The 19,306-nt window shown below is 38.0% G+C and overlaps 1 protein-coding gene across 1 annotated transcript in view; it reads right to left on the bottom strand.

Moving 5' to 3' along the window:
- Positions 1-19,306, bottom strand: part of LOC126271111 (Parkinson disease protein 7 homolog) — a 75,471-nt gene that overhangs the window by 3,951 nt on the left and 52,214 nt on the right. Inside the window, exons 2-3 of the mRNA XM_049974126.1 lie at positions 16,434-16,595; positions 13,651-13,720 (exon numbers count right to left, since the gene is read on the bottom strand). Of these exons, the coding sequence (XP_049830083.1) occupies positions 13,651-13,720; positions 16,434-16,595 (232 nt within the window). The remainder of the gene's footprint in view (positions 1-13,650; positions 13,721-16,433; positions 16,596-19,306) is intronic.

Raw genomic sequence — 19,306 nt, forward strand, 5'->3', positions numbered from 1 at the left:
CTTCAACCTTTAAGCTCTCATCTTTTCAAATCTCATCCGATGCAGTCCCCAAAATTAGTCTTTCTTTCTCATCCCATACAGTAAGTCTCTCACGACCCACGGTTCTGGGCGACTTTCCTGAAATATACTCCTTTTCCTAGACCTCTCCAGTCCATTTCCTTCACCCCTCTTCCTTCCCTTTCAACCCTTCTGCCTGAAGGAGGAGACACTGGTTCAGAAAGCTCGCCAACCACAACCGTCTTTTCTGTGTGTGTCTTGCCCCCGCTTCGTGAGTAGATTTTTTTAAATCTGTCCAATTAAATAATTTTGTTTATAATTGATTGTTTTAGTTGTTATAATCTACCCTTTTCATAATGTTGTCATTATTCCATCTTGGATTTGCCATTTTTGATGTAGAATCGCACAAGCTTTTGGAGCCATTGGCTCCTCCTCCTGACAAAGGTTGAAGGAAAGGTAAGAAGGATGAAGGAAAATCTCTGGCAAGGTTTAGGAACTGGAAAGTTTATGGGAACATGGCCAGGAACCAGAGGTCAGGGGAGACTTACTGGATTCATCCTGCTTCCTTTCCCTCCTGCAGAAGAAGGGGCCACTGGCTCCAAAATCTCACATTTTCACATTTTTGTTACGTGTCTTTCCTGCTGCTGCATGACGAGTAGATTTTGTTATCTGTCCCATTATATTATATTTTCAAACATTGATTATTTTAATCAATTTATGCTAATATGATACCTGCCTTTAAGTGGCGTGACAAAAGAAAATGTTGGCTCTGTGTAATATCATAAAAATGCTGGAGACAAGAAAGAACAACTGGAATACAGGAGATAACATTAAGAAAACACAATGCATTGTAGGATGTAACTGAAATGGGAGAAGCTGACCACTCTCACATGCTGATAAGCTCTGTTAGGTCAATACAGAAGACAGTGAAATGCTGTAAAATTTTCTGGTTGATGTTCTTGACTTGACAGTCGCAGAGAATCTGGCAGGGAAAGGTGACATGATAATTTTCTATGGTTTGTGAGGGGTCATTTTCCAAATGTTATAACAAATAGTAACTCCAAGAAAGCTATGCTAACATGGAGATGCATGGCTTCCTGGAAACGAACAGAAAATGCATTGACATATGGGGTAAATAAATGTAAATGTCATGTGACTAGGGCCTCCCGTCGGGTAGACCGTTCGCCGGGTGCACATCTTTCGATTTGATGCCACTTCGGTGACTTGCGCATCAATGGGGATAAAATGATGATGATTAGGACAACACATCACCCAGTCCCTGAGTGGAGGAAATGTCCAGCCCAACCGGGAATCGAACTTGGGCCCTTTGGATTGCCATTCTTTCACGCTGACCACTCAGCTACCGGGGCCAAGAGTGCAAAATCTTACAAATTATCATTGCATGTCGTACCTTGTTTAGAGTACTACCACATGAAGATAAACTATTAATCGCCACAGAACAGATGAAACTATACTAATGAGAATCAAAATCTTTCTAATAAAGATAAAATAAAAAAGCAAGATAAGAAAAGTGTTTTTAACCTCGCCAGATCCCGTCCAAAGCCTGGGTCAAAGGGAAGGATAAAAATACAAAAACTGTGTGTAAAAATATTTGTCCATCTACTTTAAAACTTTGAAGGTCCCCTCTGGATAATTACTGTGTTGACAAATAGACAGGAGGTCTGGAATACTGTGATGTCTATTTCATTTGTGAATTACAAAAAAGTAAAAATACAGCATACAATGCTTAAGATATACAAAAATAATTTCATTTCAAGTCAACTAAGGACTATGTTGGAACTATTTATTTCTTTTTTCTTTCATCTTTCTCCAAAACTATTATTTTCTCAGAATGACCTGTTTTTCTCTCTCCTGACATTTCAACTCCAGTTTCTTTTTCTATTGGTTTTTCTATTTGTATTATCTTCCTGAAAAACCTTTGAATTTCTTGAGTTCTAGTCTGAATTTCTCTTTGTCGAGTAAGATCTCCTGTTCAATCTGCATTTATTCCAAGTACTTTTTCTATTGCCTCTCCACCTGTTTTCTCTGTTTCCCTGTTTTGAAAGAGTGTAGATCATCTTTTTTAGTTTGTCTTCCTTCATTCTCTCTAGGTATCCATAGAGTGTAACATGCCATTTCATAGTACATGCCATTATTTGGTCTCAAAGCCCAATCATCATTATTCTTTATTGTATTTGATACAGAGCACAAGATTCTTCTTTCTATGTTTTCCAAACTTTCTAATGCTATTTTGTATCCAGATTAAAATTCTGCTTTTGATCCACCTATGACTTTTACTCTTACAACTGCATTATAGTGCCTTAATTTAATATCTTTATAAAACATCCTTATTTTAAAGATTTCCCACTTTCATGTACATTCGTTTCATTTTTCCAGTACTGACTTTAACTGCTTCTTTTTCACTTGTTATGTTTATATTTAGAGGTGTGTATATTTATAGGTGTCTATTTTCTTGATGTTTCCATACTTCATTTTGAAAATGCTTGGTAAGTTACTTTCATAGGTCATGTATTCCGTCTACTAAAAAAACATTTGAATTAATCATGTCAAGTGGCCTAAATTTAGAAAAAAAGGTCCTCATTCAACACACACTCCTTTTGGTGAAATATTGACAGGATACATGAAGCCATGCCAAATTACAGCTTGATAGGCAGTACAATGGGGGCAACTGCCATGCTTTTGTAAAGGCCAATTTTTCTATGTTGCAACAGTTACAAATAAATCAAGTTTGCTTACCACTGCTCATGCTCTAAGGGGGACTTCCATATTAGAGTCTGGTGATTCTGCTCAACTGTTTAGGTGCAACTGCCTGGTTACTGAACATGTTCTTGGTGCACAGCAAATTTATCCCAATTTCATCAGGTTACCTTCCATCAGGAAAGTGGGTGCACTCAGCAACCTATGTAATTTACAAATTATGCAAATCCAGATTTCAGCTAGTGCCTAGCCATTATCAATGCACTACTTTTTTAATCTCTATGCATGTTAGTTCCCTGTTGTTCAGTCAGCAGTCACAGTTCTTTGACTGACTGATGCCCGAACAACAAGGATATTAAGAAATAGTGCAAAATAGTGCATTGATAATGGTTAGGTGCTAGCTGAAATCTGGATTTGTGGGAGAGAGAAAAAAGAAAGAAAGAAAGAAAGAAAGAAAGAAAGAGAGAGAGAAAGAGCGAGAGAGAGAACTGATTGCTGCACTCTATCATTTACAAATTATCCTAATTTGCTGTCAAAGCAGTTCATAAAACTTGTCACACAAATTTAGATCATGTTTTGGCAGTTTGCATCATATGATAGAATGACTTCCTGATGCTGATTTTGTTTCTACATTTGTAGCCAGCCAGCATGCCGCAAGGCTATGCAAGTGGTGCCTTTACTACTCAAATAACGATGGAGTTACCCCAGATTAAAGCCAATTAAAAAAAAAAAAAAAAAAAAAAAAAAAAAATCCTCAGTTTCGTCAGTTTTTCAAAAGGCTGTATCTTAAAGGATCCTCTCAGACTGGATTTTACTTTTCACCACTCAGAAAAGCTCTTTTCACCTTTGATCAGGGATAGACAGACCAGTCCAAGGATTGTTAACTGATGAATAAAGACTTTTGAATCGACTTTAAGATTGGATAACTATCATTATCTTGATAATCAGGTGCCACTTGCAATGCCTTATGGCACACTGGCAGGCTGCAAGTGAAAAAAATCAGCATCAGGAAATCATTCTATCATATAACACAAACTGCCAAAATATGATCCAAATTTGTTAGGAGCCACTTTGACAGGAATTGTAATAAATCTACTGTACACTGAACACACAGTCAGAACTAGGCTGTTTTACATGAAAGGTTGAGCAGAATCCCTAAGTAGTAGCATGGAAGTCCACTTTGATCGTGAAAAATAGTAAAGCTAACTTTGTGATTTATTTGCATCTGTCATGACATGGAAAATCTGACTTTTACAAAAGCATTGCTAGTGGCCCCACCATATTACTTATCACCCAGTAATTTGACAAGGATTCACATAGGACCTATATATACAACCTGTAAGCAACTCATAAAAGTGGAGACGGATCCCTTGACACTGCAAAATGGTCCATTTGGGGAACTGCCTTTTCAGCCATTTTCTTCAGAGTTTTAGTCTTTTCTTTACATTTTCTGAAGTTCCATCCATTACTATGAGATAATCTGCAAAGGCCAAACAATTTATTGATTCTTTCATTCTATACAGATTTATGTAGTTACATATTAACCTTTGTTTATCTGCTATTTTCCATTCTTTTATAATTATTTCCAACATAAATTGAATGATTGCAGAGACAAACTGTCTCCTTGTCTTACTGCTGGTATAATTGAGAAGAGATTAGAAGTTGTTCCAAGAAATTTAACATAACATACTGTGTGAATACCTAAACAAATTCATATGAAAAGAGTTTTCCTATCTACTGCAAATTTATGATGCAACTATTCATACATAAAAAATATTGATTCAAGGAATTTCGATTACCTTTAAGATTTCATTGCACAATTGTACACGAACATACCATTTTTGTATATTTTCATAAATTGCTCAGTTATTCTTTGTGGCTGTCTATAGCCGAATTATTGTGGCTGGAATGGGGAAGACACACACACACACACACACACACACACACACACACACACACACACACACACACACACACACACACACAGGAAAGGATGTACATTTAAGATTATTTATGGTGTATAATTTTGCTTCCACCATTTTTTTCCCCAACATTTGAGGTTTAATGAAACAAATTGGTTACACATGAATCATTCAAACTATTTTGCATTGCTGGCCACTACTTTCTCCCATCTTTCGGGCAGGGTACGAATCCTGTGTGAAAAAATTGTTCATCTTTTGAAGCAATCCATGAATCGATCTAATTTTTGACTTCTTCATGAGATCGGAAGTGTTGGTCAGCCAGGCCACGTGCCATTGATGTAAACAGGTGATAGAGGGAGCAATGTCTAGAGAATATGGCAGGTGGGGTAAGACTTCACATTTTAATGTTTCCAAGTACATTTTGACCTCTTTTGCAATGTGGGGTCGAGCGTTGTCGTGCTGCAAAATCACTATATAGTGCCTCTCGCTGTATTGTGGCTGTTTGTCTTTTAATGCTCTGCTCAAACGCATTAACTGCATTCGACAGCAAGCACCAGTGGTTGTTTCACTTGCTTTTAACACCTCAGGGTACACAATGCCAAGCTGGTCCCACCAAATGCAGAGCCATGAATATTTGGTTTGGCCATTGATGTGGAAGCATGGCCGGGATATCCAGATGATTTTTTTGCATTTAGGGCTATCATAATGAACCCATTTTTCATCCCTAGTCTCAATGTGATGCAGAAATCCCTTCCGTTTTTGCCTCTGAAGCAACTGTTCACAAACGCTTTTCAATGTCTCTTGGTTTCAGCTCAAATGGGACCCAAGTTCCTTCTTTCTGAATCATGCCCATAGCCTTGAGGTGTTTTGAAATAGCATGCTGCATCACTCCCACTCATTGTGTCAAGGTCCATGTTTCATGAGGGGGGGGGGGGGGGGGGGGGGGACCACATAATAGAAAACATTTAACACGAGCTTTTGAGTTCTTTCTTTTTTTCTAGCAAAAGTACACACATTCACACACACAACCACACTGACCCCCCAAGTACACACCTGTAGTAGCGGTAACACTAAGTGCTTGTCTTTGCCTTATTTTATGCATTTTCCACCTGGGGATTTGCATTATTGTTATACAAATGAATTATGAGAAGAGGATAGGTACATCAAGCAACAAAATTAAGACAATATAATGTCCTTTCAACAGTAATGTTCCTAGTTGGTACGTTTGTTTTGCTTGTAAATGGTACAAACGTAAAAAATAGTGAATGAAGTATATTTTTAGAAAAAAAGCTGTTAATGGAATTTTTGTTTACATTAATAAACAGTTTCTAGGCAATTCAGTGTTATCACACTTTGTGAAAATTCTCACCTTACACAGTTCAGAAGGTGGAAGAGTTTCCACGCAACATATCCATGAAATGTGAGGACAAGCAGATAAGAGTGTAGATTTGCTCTGTTAAATTTATGGGATTACAGTTTAATAAACTACTTGGGAGGAGCATACCACAGAACATAAGAAAACTTTGTTCATTATGTGAAGTTGTCAAAAAAAGCTGGCACACTTTGTTTACTTTAATTTCTTAAATTGTTGTTCTTGTTTAAGAATCATGAAAGAAGGTTGTATACATGGAAGAACCCTGGAGATACTAAAAGGTATCAGATAGATTATATAATGGTAAGACAGAGATTTAGGAACCAGGTTTTAAATTGTAAGACATTTCCAGGGGCAGATGTGGACTCGGACCACAATCTATTGGTTATGACCTGTAGATTAAAACTGAAGATACTGCAAAAATGTGGGAATTTAAGGAGATGGGACCGGGATAAACTGAAAGAACCAGAGGTTGTACAGAGTTTCAGGGAGAGCATAAGGGAACAATTGACAGGAATAGGGGAAAGAAATACAGTGGAAGAAGAATGGGTAGCTCTAAGGGATGAAGTAGTGAAGGCAGCAGAGGATAAAGTAGGTAAAAAGACGAGGGCTGCTAGAAATCCTTGGGCAACAGAAGAAATATTGAATTTAATTCATGAAAGGAGAAAATATAAAAATGCAGTAAATGAAGCAGGCAAAAAGGAATACAAACGTCTCAAAAATGAGATCGACAGGAAGTGCAAAATGGCTAAGCAGGAATGGCTAGAGGACAAATGTAAGGATGTGGAGGCTTATCTCACTAGGGGTAATATAGATACTGCCTACAGGAAAATTAAAGAGACCTTTGGAGAAAACAGAACCACAAGTATGAAGATCAAGAGCTCAGTTGGTAACCCAGTTCTAAGCAAAGAAGGGAAAGCAGAAAGGTGGAAGGAGTATATAGAGGGGCCATACAAGGGCGATGTACTTGAGGACAATATTATGGAAATGGAAGAGGATGTAGATGAAGATGAAATGGGAGATACGAAACTGAGTGAAGAGTTTGACAGAGCAGTGAAAGACCTGAGTCGAAACAAGGCCCCCGGAGTAGACAACATTCCATTGGAACTACTGACGGCCTTGGGAGAGCCAGTCCTGACAAAACTCTGGCATCTGGTGAGCAAGATGTATGAAACAGGCGAAATACCCTCAGACTACATGGAGAAAATAATGATTCCAATCCCAAAGAAAGCAGGTGTTGACAGATGTGAAAATTACCAAACAATCAGTTTAATAAGTCACAGCTGCAAAATACTAACACGAATTCTTTAGAGACGAATGGAAAAACTAGTAGAAGCCGACCTTGGGGAAGATCAGTTTGGATTCCGTAGAAACACTGGAACACGTGAGGCAATACTGACCCTGCGACGTATCTTAGAAGGAAGATTAAGGAAAGGCAAACCTACGTTTCTAGCATTTGTAGACTTGGAGAAAGCTTTTGACAATGTTGACTGGAATAATCTCTTTCAAATTCTAAAGGTGGGAGGGGTAAAATAAAGGGAGCGAAAGGCTATTTACAATTTGTACAGAAACCAGATGGCAGTTATAAGAGTCGAGGGACATGAAAGGGAAGCAGTTGTTGGGAAGAGAGTAAGACAGTGTTGTAGCCTCTCCCCGATGTTATTCAATCTCTATATAGAGCAAGCAGTAAAGGAAACAAAAGAAAAATTCGGGGTAGGCATTAAAATCCATGGAGAAGAAATAAAAACTTTGAGGTTCACCGATGAAATCGTAATTCTGTCAGAGACAGCAAAGGACTTGGAAGAGCAGTTGAATGGAATGGATAGTGTCTTGAAAGGAGGATATAAGATGAACATCAACAAAAGCAAAACGAGGATAATGGAATGTAGTAGAATTAAGTCGGGTGCTGCTGAGGGAATTAGATTAGGAAATGAGACACTTAAAGCAGTAAAGGAGTTTTGCTATTTGGGGAGCAAAATAACTGATGATGGTCGAAGTAGAGAGGATATAAAATGTAGACTGGCAATGGCAAGGAAAGCTTTTCTGAAGAAGAGAAATTTGTTAACATCGAGTATAGATTTAAGTGTCAGGAAGTCATTTCTGAAAGTATTTGTATGGAGTGTATCCATGTATGGAAGTGAAACATGGACGATAAATAGTTTGGACAAGAAGAGAATAGAAGCTTTTAAAATGTGGTGCTACAGAAGAATGCTGAAGATCAGATGGGTAGATCACATAACTAATGAGGAAGTATTGAATAGCATTGGGAAGAAGAGAAGTTTGTGGCACAACTTAACTAGAAGAAGGGGGGATAGGTTGGTAGGACATGTTCTAAGGCATCAACGGATCACCAATTTGGTATTGGAGGGCAGCATGGAGGGTAAAAATCGTAGAGGGAGACCAAGAGATGAATACACTAAGCAGATTCAGAAGGATGTAGGTTGCAGTAGGTACTGGGAGATGAAGAAGCTTGCACAGGATAGAGTAGCATGGAGAGCTGCATCAAACCAGTCTCAGGACTGAAGACCGCAACAACAACAACAACAACAACAACAACAACGTGTGTTTTTGTTTGCGTCACACCAGTCCTCTATAGTTAAGTTGCATTTGATTTGATCTGTGGATTACTGTTTTCAATATCCTGCAGTATTTCTTATAAAGAGTTGTAGTAGGAACATCAAATCTGTTACTTACTGGCAGATTCAGTTCACCTTTTTTCCTGCAAAATACTGTTGCACCTTGAATAATCCAAGGTCTTAAGATTTCAGCTTGATGGGAGTTACTTTGGGGGGGGGGGGGGGGGGGGGGTAGCTTTCAAGAAAGTTGAGAATACTGTTAATGAATGTTATGTATTCTTGATTCATGTCATGAACACTGGAAACTTGCCTTGGAGCAGCTTCCTAAAACACTCATTTTGTGGCCTGTTAGATTAACAGAATGTAGCAAGAAAACCAAAAACTTAATTTAGAACTGATTTTTAATTGAAATTTAATGTACATAATACAGGAAATGCAAAAATTGTGTTCAATGTTATAAAAGCAGAAGAAACGTATTGATAATATTTATGAGTGTATAGCTTGAAGCAAGGTTCCATACAAAATTGCTGGCACGAGGAAGTATATCTGTATGTATTTGGTTGAGATTCAACAACATGCAAAATGCGGCTCCCAATGATTCACAGCGAAAGAAAGAGATTTGAGGGGAAAATAGAAGCCTCTGATTTGATAGGAAATAGCAACTTTCATTGAGCAAACAGCCCAGAAATTATGCCCGGCATGATAAAAGGGGCACTCGCAAAATTATATGGGAAGAGCTGAATGCACATGTCTGTGTTGCTCACCACTAGGAAGTTAATTACCCACCTGAACCCAGATTTATCAGTTTTTTGCCTTGCTCAGTATTAATATATAACATAGGAACTGTTAACTTTATGCAGATAGTTCAGTTCACAGCCCAGTATTTCTCTGTTGGTTGGTGTACTAAATTCCTAAACAGACTAATTTATGTGCTAGGCATTAGCGGCTGGACACACACACATACAGACAGCAGTAGGTTTTCTGTTGATGATGTATGCGAAGAAGTGGATGTCATGGTCTACGAGGTCATTGGCCATTGGTTTTGTCATAAGAATTTGCTAATTATACTTGTCTAAAGGTATCAGTTAGTTTCTTTGAAGCAGTAAGCAGTGCACACTGGGAAACATCGTAGGAGGCATGAATGTTATTGTTCCATATGTAATTAGCATTTGGAATCCCATGGAAATCATGCCAGCAAATCCTGATTTAACTAATGTGTTTACAACTGGTGCAAATATTCTGTTCGGAGGTGAGTGTGAGTGTGAGTGTGAGAGTGTCGGAAGCTGGGTGAGGGGATCATGTCCTAAGGCCACAAATAAAAGGAAATGAAACGGAAAGAAGCATGCCAGATCTAGATGTGTAGCCCATGACAAAACTCCTCTCCTCTTGTAAACCTTAGTACACATTTACCCATTATTCAGACTTATGGCCACAATTCTTTGTCACAGACTTACTCGGCATGCCATGCAAAGAATCGTGTGTATTATCTAGCTTTGATTCAGGGGAAGCAGAAAGCTTAACATCTGCTTCACTGCTGAAAAAGCTTCCCTATATAAACAAATCAGGGACGCATCCCTTGTGAAAGCAGTTTATCAGGAAATGCTTTACTTTTTTCATAAGAAACTAAAAACTACAGGTTTCAGATTTACAAGATTTTTTGCCATGCAATTTTTCTCAAATGATTGTTTATGACACTTTGAAGTTAAGTAAATTACTACCTGTTGTTTGAAGAATACGCAGCGAATTAAGTACACTGTGATTCTGAAATCAATTTGCAGGCATCCACTAGGAATTTCTGAAAGCCAATTCATCCTCTATTTTTAAGGTGTCTGGAAGATTGTACCCATGTCTGTTTCCTTTTTTAAGAAGCTCATGAGTTCACAAGCATTTATAAGCAATGTTGGTACTTTTCAGTTGGTGCTCTTTAAATTACCCAGTGTTGTTGTTGTGTTCTTCAGTCCAGAGACTAGTTTGATGCAGTTCTCCATGCTACTCCAACCTGTGCAAGCTTCTTTATCTCCCAGTACCTACTGCAACCTACATCCTTCTGAATCTGCTTAGTATACTCATCTCTTGGTCGTCTGTGATTTTTACCCTCCACGCTGCCCTCCAATACTAAACTGGTGATCCCTTGATGCCTCAGAATACGTCCTACCAACCAATCCCTTCTTCTAGTCAAGTTGTGCCACAAATTTCTCTTCTCCCCAATTCTATTCAGTACCTCCTCATCAGTTATGTGATCTATCCATCTAATCTAAAGCATTCTTCTGTAACACCACATTTAGAAAGCTTCTAGTCTCTTCTTGTCAAAACTATTTATTATCCATGTTTCACTTCCATACAAGGCTACACTCCATACAAACATCTGCTTTCTTTGGGATTGGAATCATTAATTTCTCCATGTAGTCTGAGGGAATTTCGCCTGTTCATACACCTTGCTAACCAGATGGTAGAATTCTGTCAGGGCTGGCTCTCCAAAGGCTATCAATAGTGCTAATGGAATGTTGTCTACTCCTGAGGCCTTGTTTCGACTCAGGTCTTTCAGTGCTCTGTCAAACTCTTGACACAGTATCTTATCTCCCATTTCATCTTCATCTACATCCTCTTCCATTTCCATAATATTGTCCTCAAGTACATCGCCCTTGTATAGAGCCTCTATGTGCTACTTTCTGCTTTCCCTTCTTTGCTTAGAACCGGTTTTCCATCTGAGCTCTTGATATTCATACAAGTGGTTCTCTTTTTTCCAAAGATCTCTTTAATTTTCCTGTAGGCAGTATCTATCTTACCCCTAGTGATATATGCCACTATGTCCTTATATTTGTCCTCTAACCATATCCCTGCTTAGCCATTTTGCACTTCCTGTCAATCTCATTGTCCGACTTTTGTATTCCTTTTTGCCTGCTTCATTTACTACATTATTATACTGTCTCCTGTCATCGGTTAAATTAAACATCAAGGATTTCTACTAGCCCTTTACTTTTTACCTATTTGATCCTCTGCTGCCTTCACTATTTCATCTCTCAAAGCAACTAACTCTTCTTCTAATGTATTTCTTTCTCCTGTTCTAGTCAATCGTTCCCTAATGCTCTCCCAAACTCTCTGCAGCTCTGGTTCTTTCAGTTTATCCAGGTCCCATCTCTTTAAATTTCTACCATTTTGCAGTTTCTTCAGTTTTAGTCTACAGTTTATTACCAATGAATTGTGGTCAGAGTCCACATCTGCCCCTGGAAATGTCTTACAATTTAAAACCTGGTTCCTGAATCTCTGTCTTACCATTATATAATCTATCTACCACCTTCCAGTGTCTCCACACCTCTTCCACGTATTCAACCTTCTTTGATTCTTAAACCAAGTGTTGACTATGATTAAGTTATGCTCTGTGCAAAATTCTACCAGGCGGCTTTCTCTTTCATTCCTTACCCCCCATTCCATTTTCACCTACTACTTTTTCGTTCCCTTCCTTTTCCTACTATTGAATTCCATTCCCCCATGACTATTAAATTTTCGTCTCCCTTCACTATCTGAATAATTTCTTTTATCTCACCATACATTTCTTCAATGTCTTCATTATCTGCGGAGCTATTTGGCATATAAACTTGTAACTACTGTGGTAGGTGTGGGCTTCATGGCTGCTTTGGCTACAATAATGCATTCACTATGTTGTTTGTAGTAGCTTACCCATGCTACTATTTTTTTATATTATTAAACCTATTCCTGCATTACTCCTATTTGATTTTGTATTCACCTGAGCAGAAGTCTTGTTCCTTCTGCCACCGAACTTCAGTAATTCCCACTATATCTAGCTTTAACCTACCCATTTCCCTTTTTAAATTTTCTAACCTGCCTGCCTGATTAAGGGATCTAACTAATTAATGGAAAATCTCATATAAAGATGTGAAACAATTACTAACAAAGAGATAGAGGGGCTGGCCAGTACTTACCTCAGCTCAGTACAGCTGATAGAAACACAAAAAACAACCGAAAATTTAAGTTCCTAGCTTTCGGAATAAATGTTCCTTCATCGGGGAGGAGAGAGGGGAAAGAAAGGGAAGAAGGGAAAGTGGATTTAGTTACTCACAACCCAGGTTATGAAGCAACAGGGAAAGGAAAACAGGGAAGGTAGCAAGGATCCTTTCCCAAATTTACTGCAATGATAGAAGCACAAAAAGATGTAAATGAATCCTACTGTAAAAACCCAGTTTATGAAAGTGAGCTGCAATATCCACCTCCAAATATTTATCCTGTTGTATTGTAGACATGCCTTCTGTTGCTTCCACTTTGCCATGACCTTCAGATTGTAACCGTCTTACACAAATTCTCGGAATACTGCAGTGGTGAAAGATGTTGGGGAGGCATTGGTGAAATATGTCTGAGAGGCAGCCAGACACTGCCCTTCTCCCAATGTGCAAAATGTACATTAAGAGTGTAAATGGTGGTCAGGTTTGACATATCCACTGAATGTCTGTAGTAAGCATTTTAGATAATGTGAAAATGAAAAAATGTACAAAAATTTTGACTTTTTACATACCATTGGTGAAAGGAATATTACCATATTATTTCATGTAAATGTTTATTTTAGGTTTGTTAGCCATTTTCCACATCCTCTAAGATCTCTTCACACTGAATTTATGGAAAAAATAGTGTACCTAATCTAATCTGATTTAAAAGTGTAACTGAAGGCTGTTTCTTTGTTGTATGTTTGCATCATTACTTCTAATCAAGGTGTCAATACCTATTGCCAATTAGTCTTTTGGCCTTGTAAAAAGGTCTCTTTCCACATTTGTACAACTGTGCATCTGAGTTCAAGGAGAACAGCTTCAGTTTAAAAAAAATGCACGTGTGTTAGGTTCACTGATCCATTCTGTCACTGCCAACTTATGTCAGAATTACACAAATTTTTTCCTATGATTCAGTACCAATGGGAACAAATTTTGCAAACAATTTGTCAAAATTGTAAATGAGCAAAAAGAGCTTAAAAATTAAATGCTTATGTGCATTGCATTGGAATCAATTGTGAAAACTATTCGAAGGTTTCTTTTTACATATAAATTTGATTTCAACATACCAGCACAGATTGCTGCTATCAGACGGCCAGATTTTTCCTGTTCCTTCAACAATGACCCAACCTCGTTTGACTGAAATCACGAAGAAAAATAAATTTAATAACACACCTCCACATCATCACACAGCAATAACAGACTATTTCAGCAGAATAAAGCTAAAACACATATTTGTGGGCATCATTTACAAATCAACAGTCAATTAGTCACATATTACAATACTTACATTACCTAAATGACTGATAAAAAAAATGCAAGTAGCTATCCAGTCAAAAGAATTTCAAGCCACGATAGACACAATAACCAGCATAATTCATCTCAAGGATTATTCTCACACTGGTTTCAGTGAAGCAGACATCAATGAAACAAAAAAGGTTGAGAAATTTTGTCTAACAAAGATTTGCCTCATAGCTGCTTTTTAATTTTCCAATCTACAAATTTAATTATACTCATCGTGCTTTAATTTTTTTTACAGATATATAGTAAACATTTATTTTGCTTGTGTTTGAAACTAACAAATAATTGGAGAGAAAGATCATACTGATGAATGTATTTGCCAACTAGCAGAAGAGTGAAGGCTAGTGTGAATTTTTAAGCTGTAAGTATACCTATGCACCACCAATATTCACCTGTATGTGAATCACTTTAACAATTGTGTGTATTGAACCATAGAATTATCTTCCATGGCGAATGACACCTGTAAAATGGGGAATTAACAATTTTTGATTTTCCTTACACATCCTCCATTTCAGCAAAATAGATACACATACTACAGGAAAACATATTTCACAAATATGAAAAAAGCACTAGCTCTGAAATGATCACAACCCTCTGAAATTTCAAAATCACTGGTGTGCTGATGTGTCACTGCCAAGTAACACAGCTCAATGAAATGCACTGTTATAATAACTCAATGAATGTAGAGCATACAGAGAAAGAACTGATACACTAGAGAAGATAACTAAAAGAAATGCACAATGAGGTAAACAGAAATGACAATAATTACAGTGAAGTCACGGCAGTTCATGGTGGTCCCCTGCACATTACAAGAGGTGGAACACAGTACGTAACTCTGTGTGTGATCACCACACACAGCTACACACGCTCTGCACCGTGCTCCCATGCAGACCAAAAGGTTGGTAAGGAGCTCTTGTGGTGGCGCATTCCATTCCTCCACTAGTGTGGTTGATAAGGAAGGTGGTTGGTGCATATGGACATGTTTGAACACACAATGCACACAGGAATGTTCTTGAACATGATCATTTTGGTGGTTCAAGTGTTACAGTGTTGGGAGGCATAATGTTGTATGAGGGTTCTTTCTGCCTTGAAGCGAATTTTCTTACTTGGTTCGCATGGACTTCACCTTTTATCAGACTTTTTCTGCGATATGATTACTATTATGCAGTAACAGCTGCTAGTGGGTTCACAAACAGGTTTTATTACCCCAATTACAAATAGATTCAATTTCCAATTGACAATAACTTCAAACAATCAGCTAATAATAAAAACACTCATAGTTCTGAGTCAAATTCAGTCCTCTGTTATATATAGATCTCCCTAGTTACAGAGTCCTATAATTGCAGAACTTCAACATGGATGAACCTGCTCTGTAGACTCTGAGCTCCTGTCTGCTCTGATGTTATGAGCAGCTGTCCAGGACTCCTAGAATATCTCCACCATAAATCACGACACCAATCTGAACAGAACCTAATTTTCTTTTACCTATAACTATTATCACTTAAACATAGTCTTCCAAGGTTCAATTCTCGGCCTTATATATTCCTATAAACACCAACACGCATGATCTCTCAATCTCAATTCAGCATCAAGGGTGCATATCACCAACTCTCCTCGACCACCATAGACATTTACACCCTTACAGCATACTGTCCTTAAAATCTTTGAACATGGTACACTCTACAGTTAACATTATTGTGACACTGTACTCCGAGGATATGCAGCAAATGGACTGGCCTGCCCATTCCCACCAAATTAAATGCCAACAAACATTTGTGGAATGGGTTGGGGAGATTTATTGCAACACATCCACATACACCAATCACCACCAGCATTGTCGGGCAGATAGAGGAATGGCATGCCTCCTACCACAAGGACTCCCTGCCTACCTTGTGGCCAGCATGGGAGCACATTTCAGAGCCAGAGCATGCATTGCCATCTGCAGTGATCACACATCCCATTAAGAACCTATGTCCCATAATTTATAATGTTCAGGGAATTATCATGAATTGTGATGTAATTATTGTCATTTATGTTTGTCTCATTGCGCATTGTACCCTCTGTGCTATGTTGAGAGGGGCATAGAGGGGGGGGGGACATTGGGGGGGGGGGGGGGGAGAAGGGCCCATCGGACACCTTTTATTGTGCCACTTACGTGTCGTTACCATTGTTGGCAAAGTGGTTATCGCCAAGTGTGAAAGTGCATAGTTTTCCTTTTAATTTTTGCTTTAAAGGAGACAGGCAAGCTACTGGCTTGTTGATGTCCAGAATATCTAATAATAAATCAAGACTTAAACATACAGCTCTAACTTGGGCAGTATATTTACTATCCGCAGATGATATTTTTAAAGGCAGGTTCATCAATATTTATTCTGTTGATATAGCAATATTGTTTTTCAACATATAAAGAGCACATAATATAAAATATAGAAGTAACGCTGTTACAGTTAATCAAAACAGCTATTATTTCTTATATAATGGTGTTTATTGCAGGATTAAATCATATAAGCTGATAATCTTCTAAACTACTGTATTTGGAATTAATACATACTGCTGCAAGATTCTTTGACCCTCCGAGGCCACCAGGAAGCACCACTACATCATATGGTCCTTTCTTAACAGCGTCTACCAAACTTGAATCTGGGCACACTACAACATCACGACTGCATTTCACAGGGCTGTTTCCTGCCACCCCAGCCACAGTGACATTTACCTGTAAACACAAGTAACATGAACTGTTGAAAGAAATCAATGTATCATGAAATGATACCCAAAAGTGCATAAAATAAACAAGAATAAATTCATGAAGATAATACCAACAAATTAAACACTGCACCATGAGTAGCTATGCAGTGACAAACATATCACTGCATCTAAGTTCTGAAATATAACACATACACAAGTGTTGTAACCAAGTAAAACCAGACTTCCTAGATAAAAAAAAAAGCACCAATACTCATGATACACAGAGAAATTCCTTTGCCTCCAAACAACAGATATGTAATCACTTGTGCCCTTTTCAATTCAGCTGGTAGATGTTGCACAGACACACTAACGATATTTTTGTTTTTCCTAATTTTCCAATATGTCAATGTGGTCCTTACATGATTTGTACATGTGAGACAGTAATATGTGCAAAGAATTTTTCGTGAAAGCAAGTTTTCACCACTTGAGTGAAGTTTCCTATTTGAAGCCAAACAATATTTTTGCAAAGTATCCTACTTGAGCACTCTATGTGAATTTTACACCAAGCACTCCACAATCTATAATCAGTTGTGTCTTCTTTGAGGGCTTTCAACATCTGGTTACTGTTACTTGGAATACTCTCATGGGCAGAACCAACGATTGTGAACTGTCTAAATACGAGGCTTGGCAATGAGTGAACAACAATGGGCTAATCAGTGCACAAAATGTAAGTATTTACAACTTTAACAAATACACTTTCAGGGCTGCAGGTTCCAAAAATGCAATTAAACTAAGATACTTTGGCAAACCATTACAAAAGTGAACATTAACTCATTTCACTGTTGTTGTGGTTTATGCTGGTAGAGAAGCAGTGGCAAAAAATTGCTGCTTTCGTTTACACAGAGATGAATGTTTCCAAACATTTAACTGGTGACAGATGTTGCATACCACTACTCCTGATCATAATTCACTGTTCTGCCACACACACATCTCTTAAGTCACTAGAAAAAGAGCTGTTGTAAACTAGAAGCTCATAAAATTGGTGAGTTGTGTTGCAAACAATTTCTCTTTGGCACAATCTAGTGTGCAAATACAAAATCATTTAAGTAATATTCAACACAAACTCCCTTATACAAAATGGCAAACTGAAACTATGATCCAAGCCCTGCATGAAATTCAGACATCTGTAATCAAACAAACAACACTATGTCCAGAAGAGGATAAACACTTTGAAGTCTGAAGGGTACTGGTCCTTCAAAAGCATAGTTCAGAAAAGGATACTATGAAAATGTGTGCCATGAAAACCACACTCCTCAGATCACTTGGAAATTTAAAACCAGTGAAATACAGATTATCATTATTAATACTCTGCCATCCGGTGACACCACAGTGGTGTCATTTGCGAAATAGTGATCAACAGCCGGTGACACCACAGTGGTGCCGTCAGCATAGTACGTACAGTGGCCGGCGACAGCACTTCAGTATCTTTTGCATTCTGTTGGTGTTTTGCTTAGGTAAAAGTAAGTTACACAAGTCAACAAGTTTTTTTGTTTTTATAAGTACTTGTGCCCTTTCACCATGGCAGACGAAAGAGATGATGGGATTATTTACGATGAATGCGCGGAGCAAAATTTGGAGGTTGCCACTACATCACGTACATCTCAGCATGATCCGGTTGACAGACTTTCCTATCACATAAAGCAACACCAACTAATAGGCCAACGTATTTCCAAAACAAATAAAAGAAAACAGAGAAACTGCCATGTATGTTCCAAAAACAAAAAAACAACAAACTTAATATGCACGTCTTGTGGAGCTGTGTTACTTCTTGGAGACTGTTTTGTTGCATACAATATGAAAGTAAAATACTAAGTACCAAAGACAATGCAAATAAACAAATATATGAGACAAACATATTTTGTATTTATTTATGTATGCATATCTCCAAAATTTCATGAAAGTAGGGGAACAGGGTTGAGAACTTATGAGGACTAACAATGAGATTAGTAAAATCTAACTATTTATAATATCCTGATAATGTCAATAACGGCCAGCGACATGCCAAGTAATCAAAATTAGTGGTGCCAGCACCAAGCGAATAAGTTTGTTTGAGATGTATGGATGGCAAAGCGTTAACAACCAGACCTACAAATGATAAATACGTATCAGATTACAGGGGATGGATAACTTTTGGGACATACTGATTCAAAAGCTGGCCATAATTCCCAAACGTGCAACATTGAGGAAAAAGTTCAGGAAAATCATCAAACGTTATCCACATGGGAACCAAGCTAAAGCAAGAGACTGCTCAAAGAGTTCCAGGAAAAAGGTCATGCCAAGAAACTGTGACAAACATGAAAAAGAGTGACTGAGGCAGCCAACGAACTTGCAGAAACAAAGCACACTCCTGATGGGATGATGCCGGCAGGTTTGTCATCAAAGAGAAAATTTGTAACTGAAAACAGTATTGCTTCACTAAATCAGAAAGTAGTTGGGAAACCTACAATATCCCTTACTGATAAGACAGAACAAAGTTTTGAAAGAAATGAAACCAGAGAATACTACAGCATATTCAAAAGGAAACTCATGAGTTGCAACATCCAGCTATGTGATTTCAAAAAAAAAGATGGTTCTCTGGTGACTGAAACAAAGAAATCTATTGAACTACAAAAACCCCTCAAGTCCCAGTGAAACAAAGGAACCCATACTCATATTCCAGTATCCACACTATCCAACAAA

The sequence above is a fragment of the Schistocerca gregaria genome, chromosome 1 (assembly GCF_023897955.1).
Source record: "Schistocerca gregaria isolate iqSchGreg1 chromosome 1, iqSchGreg1.2, whole genome shotgun sequence".
Taxonomy (NCBI): domain Eukaryota; kingdom Metazoa; phylum Arthropoda; class Insecta; order Orthoptera; family Acrididae; genus Schistocerca; species Schistocerca gregaria.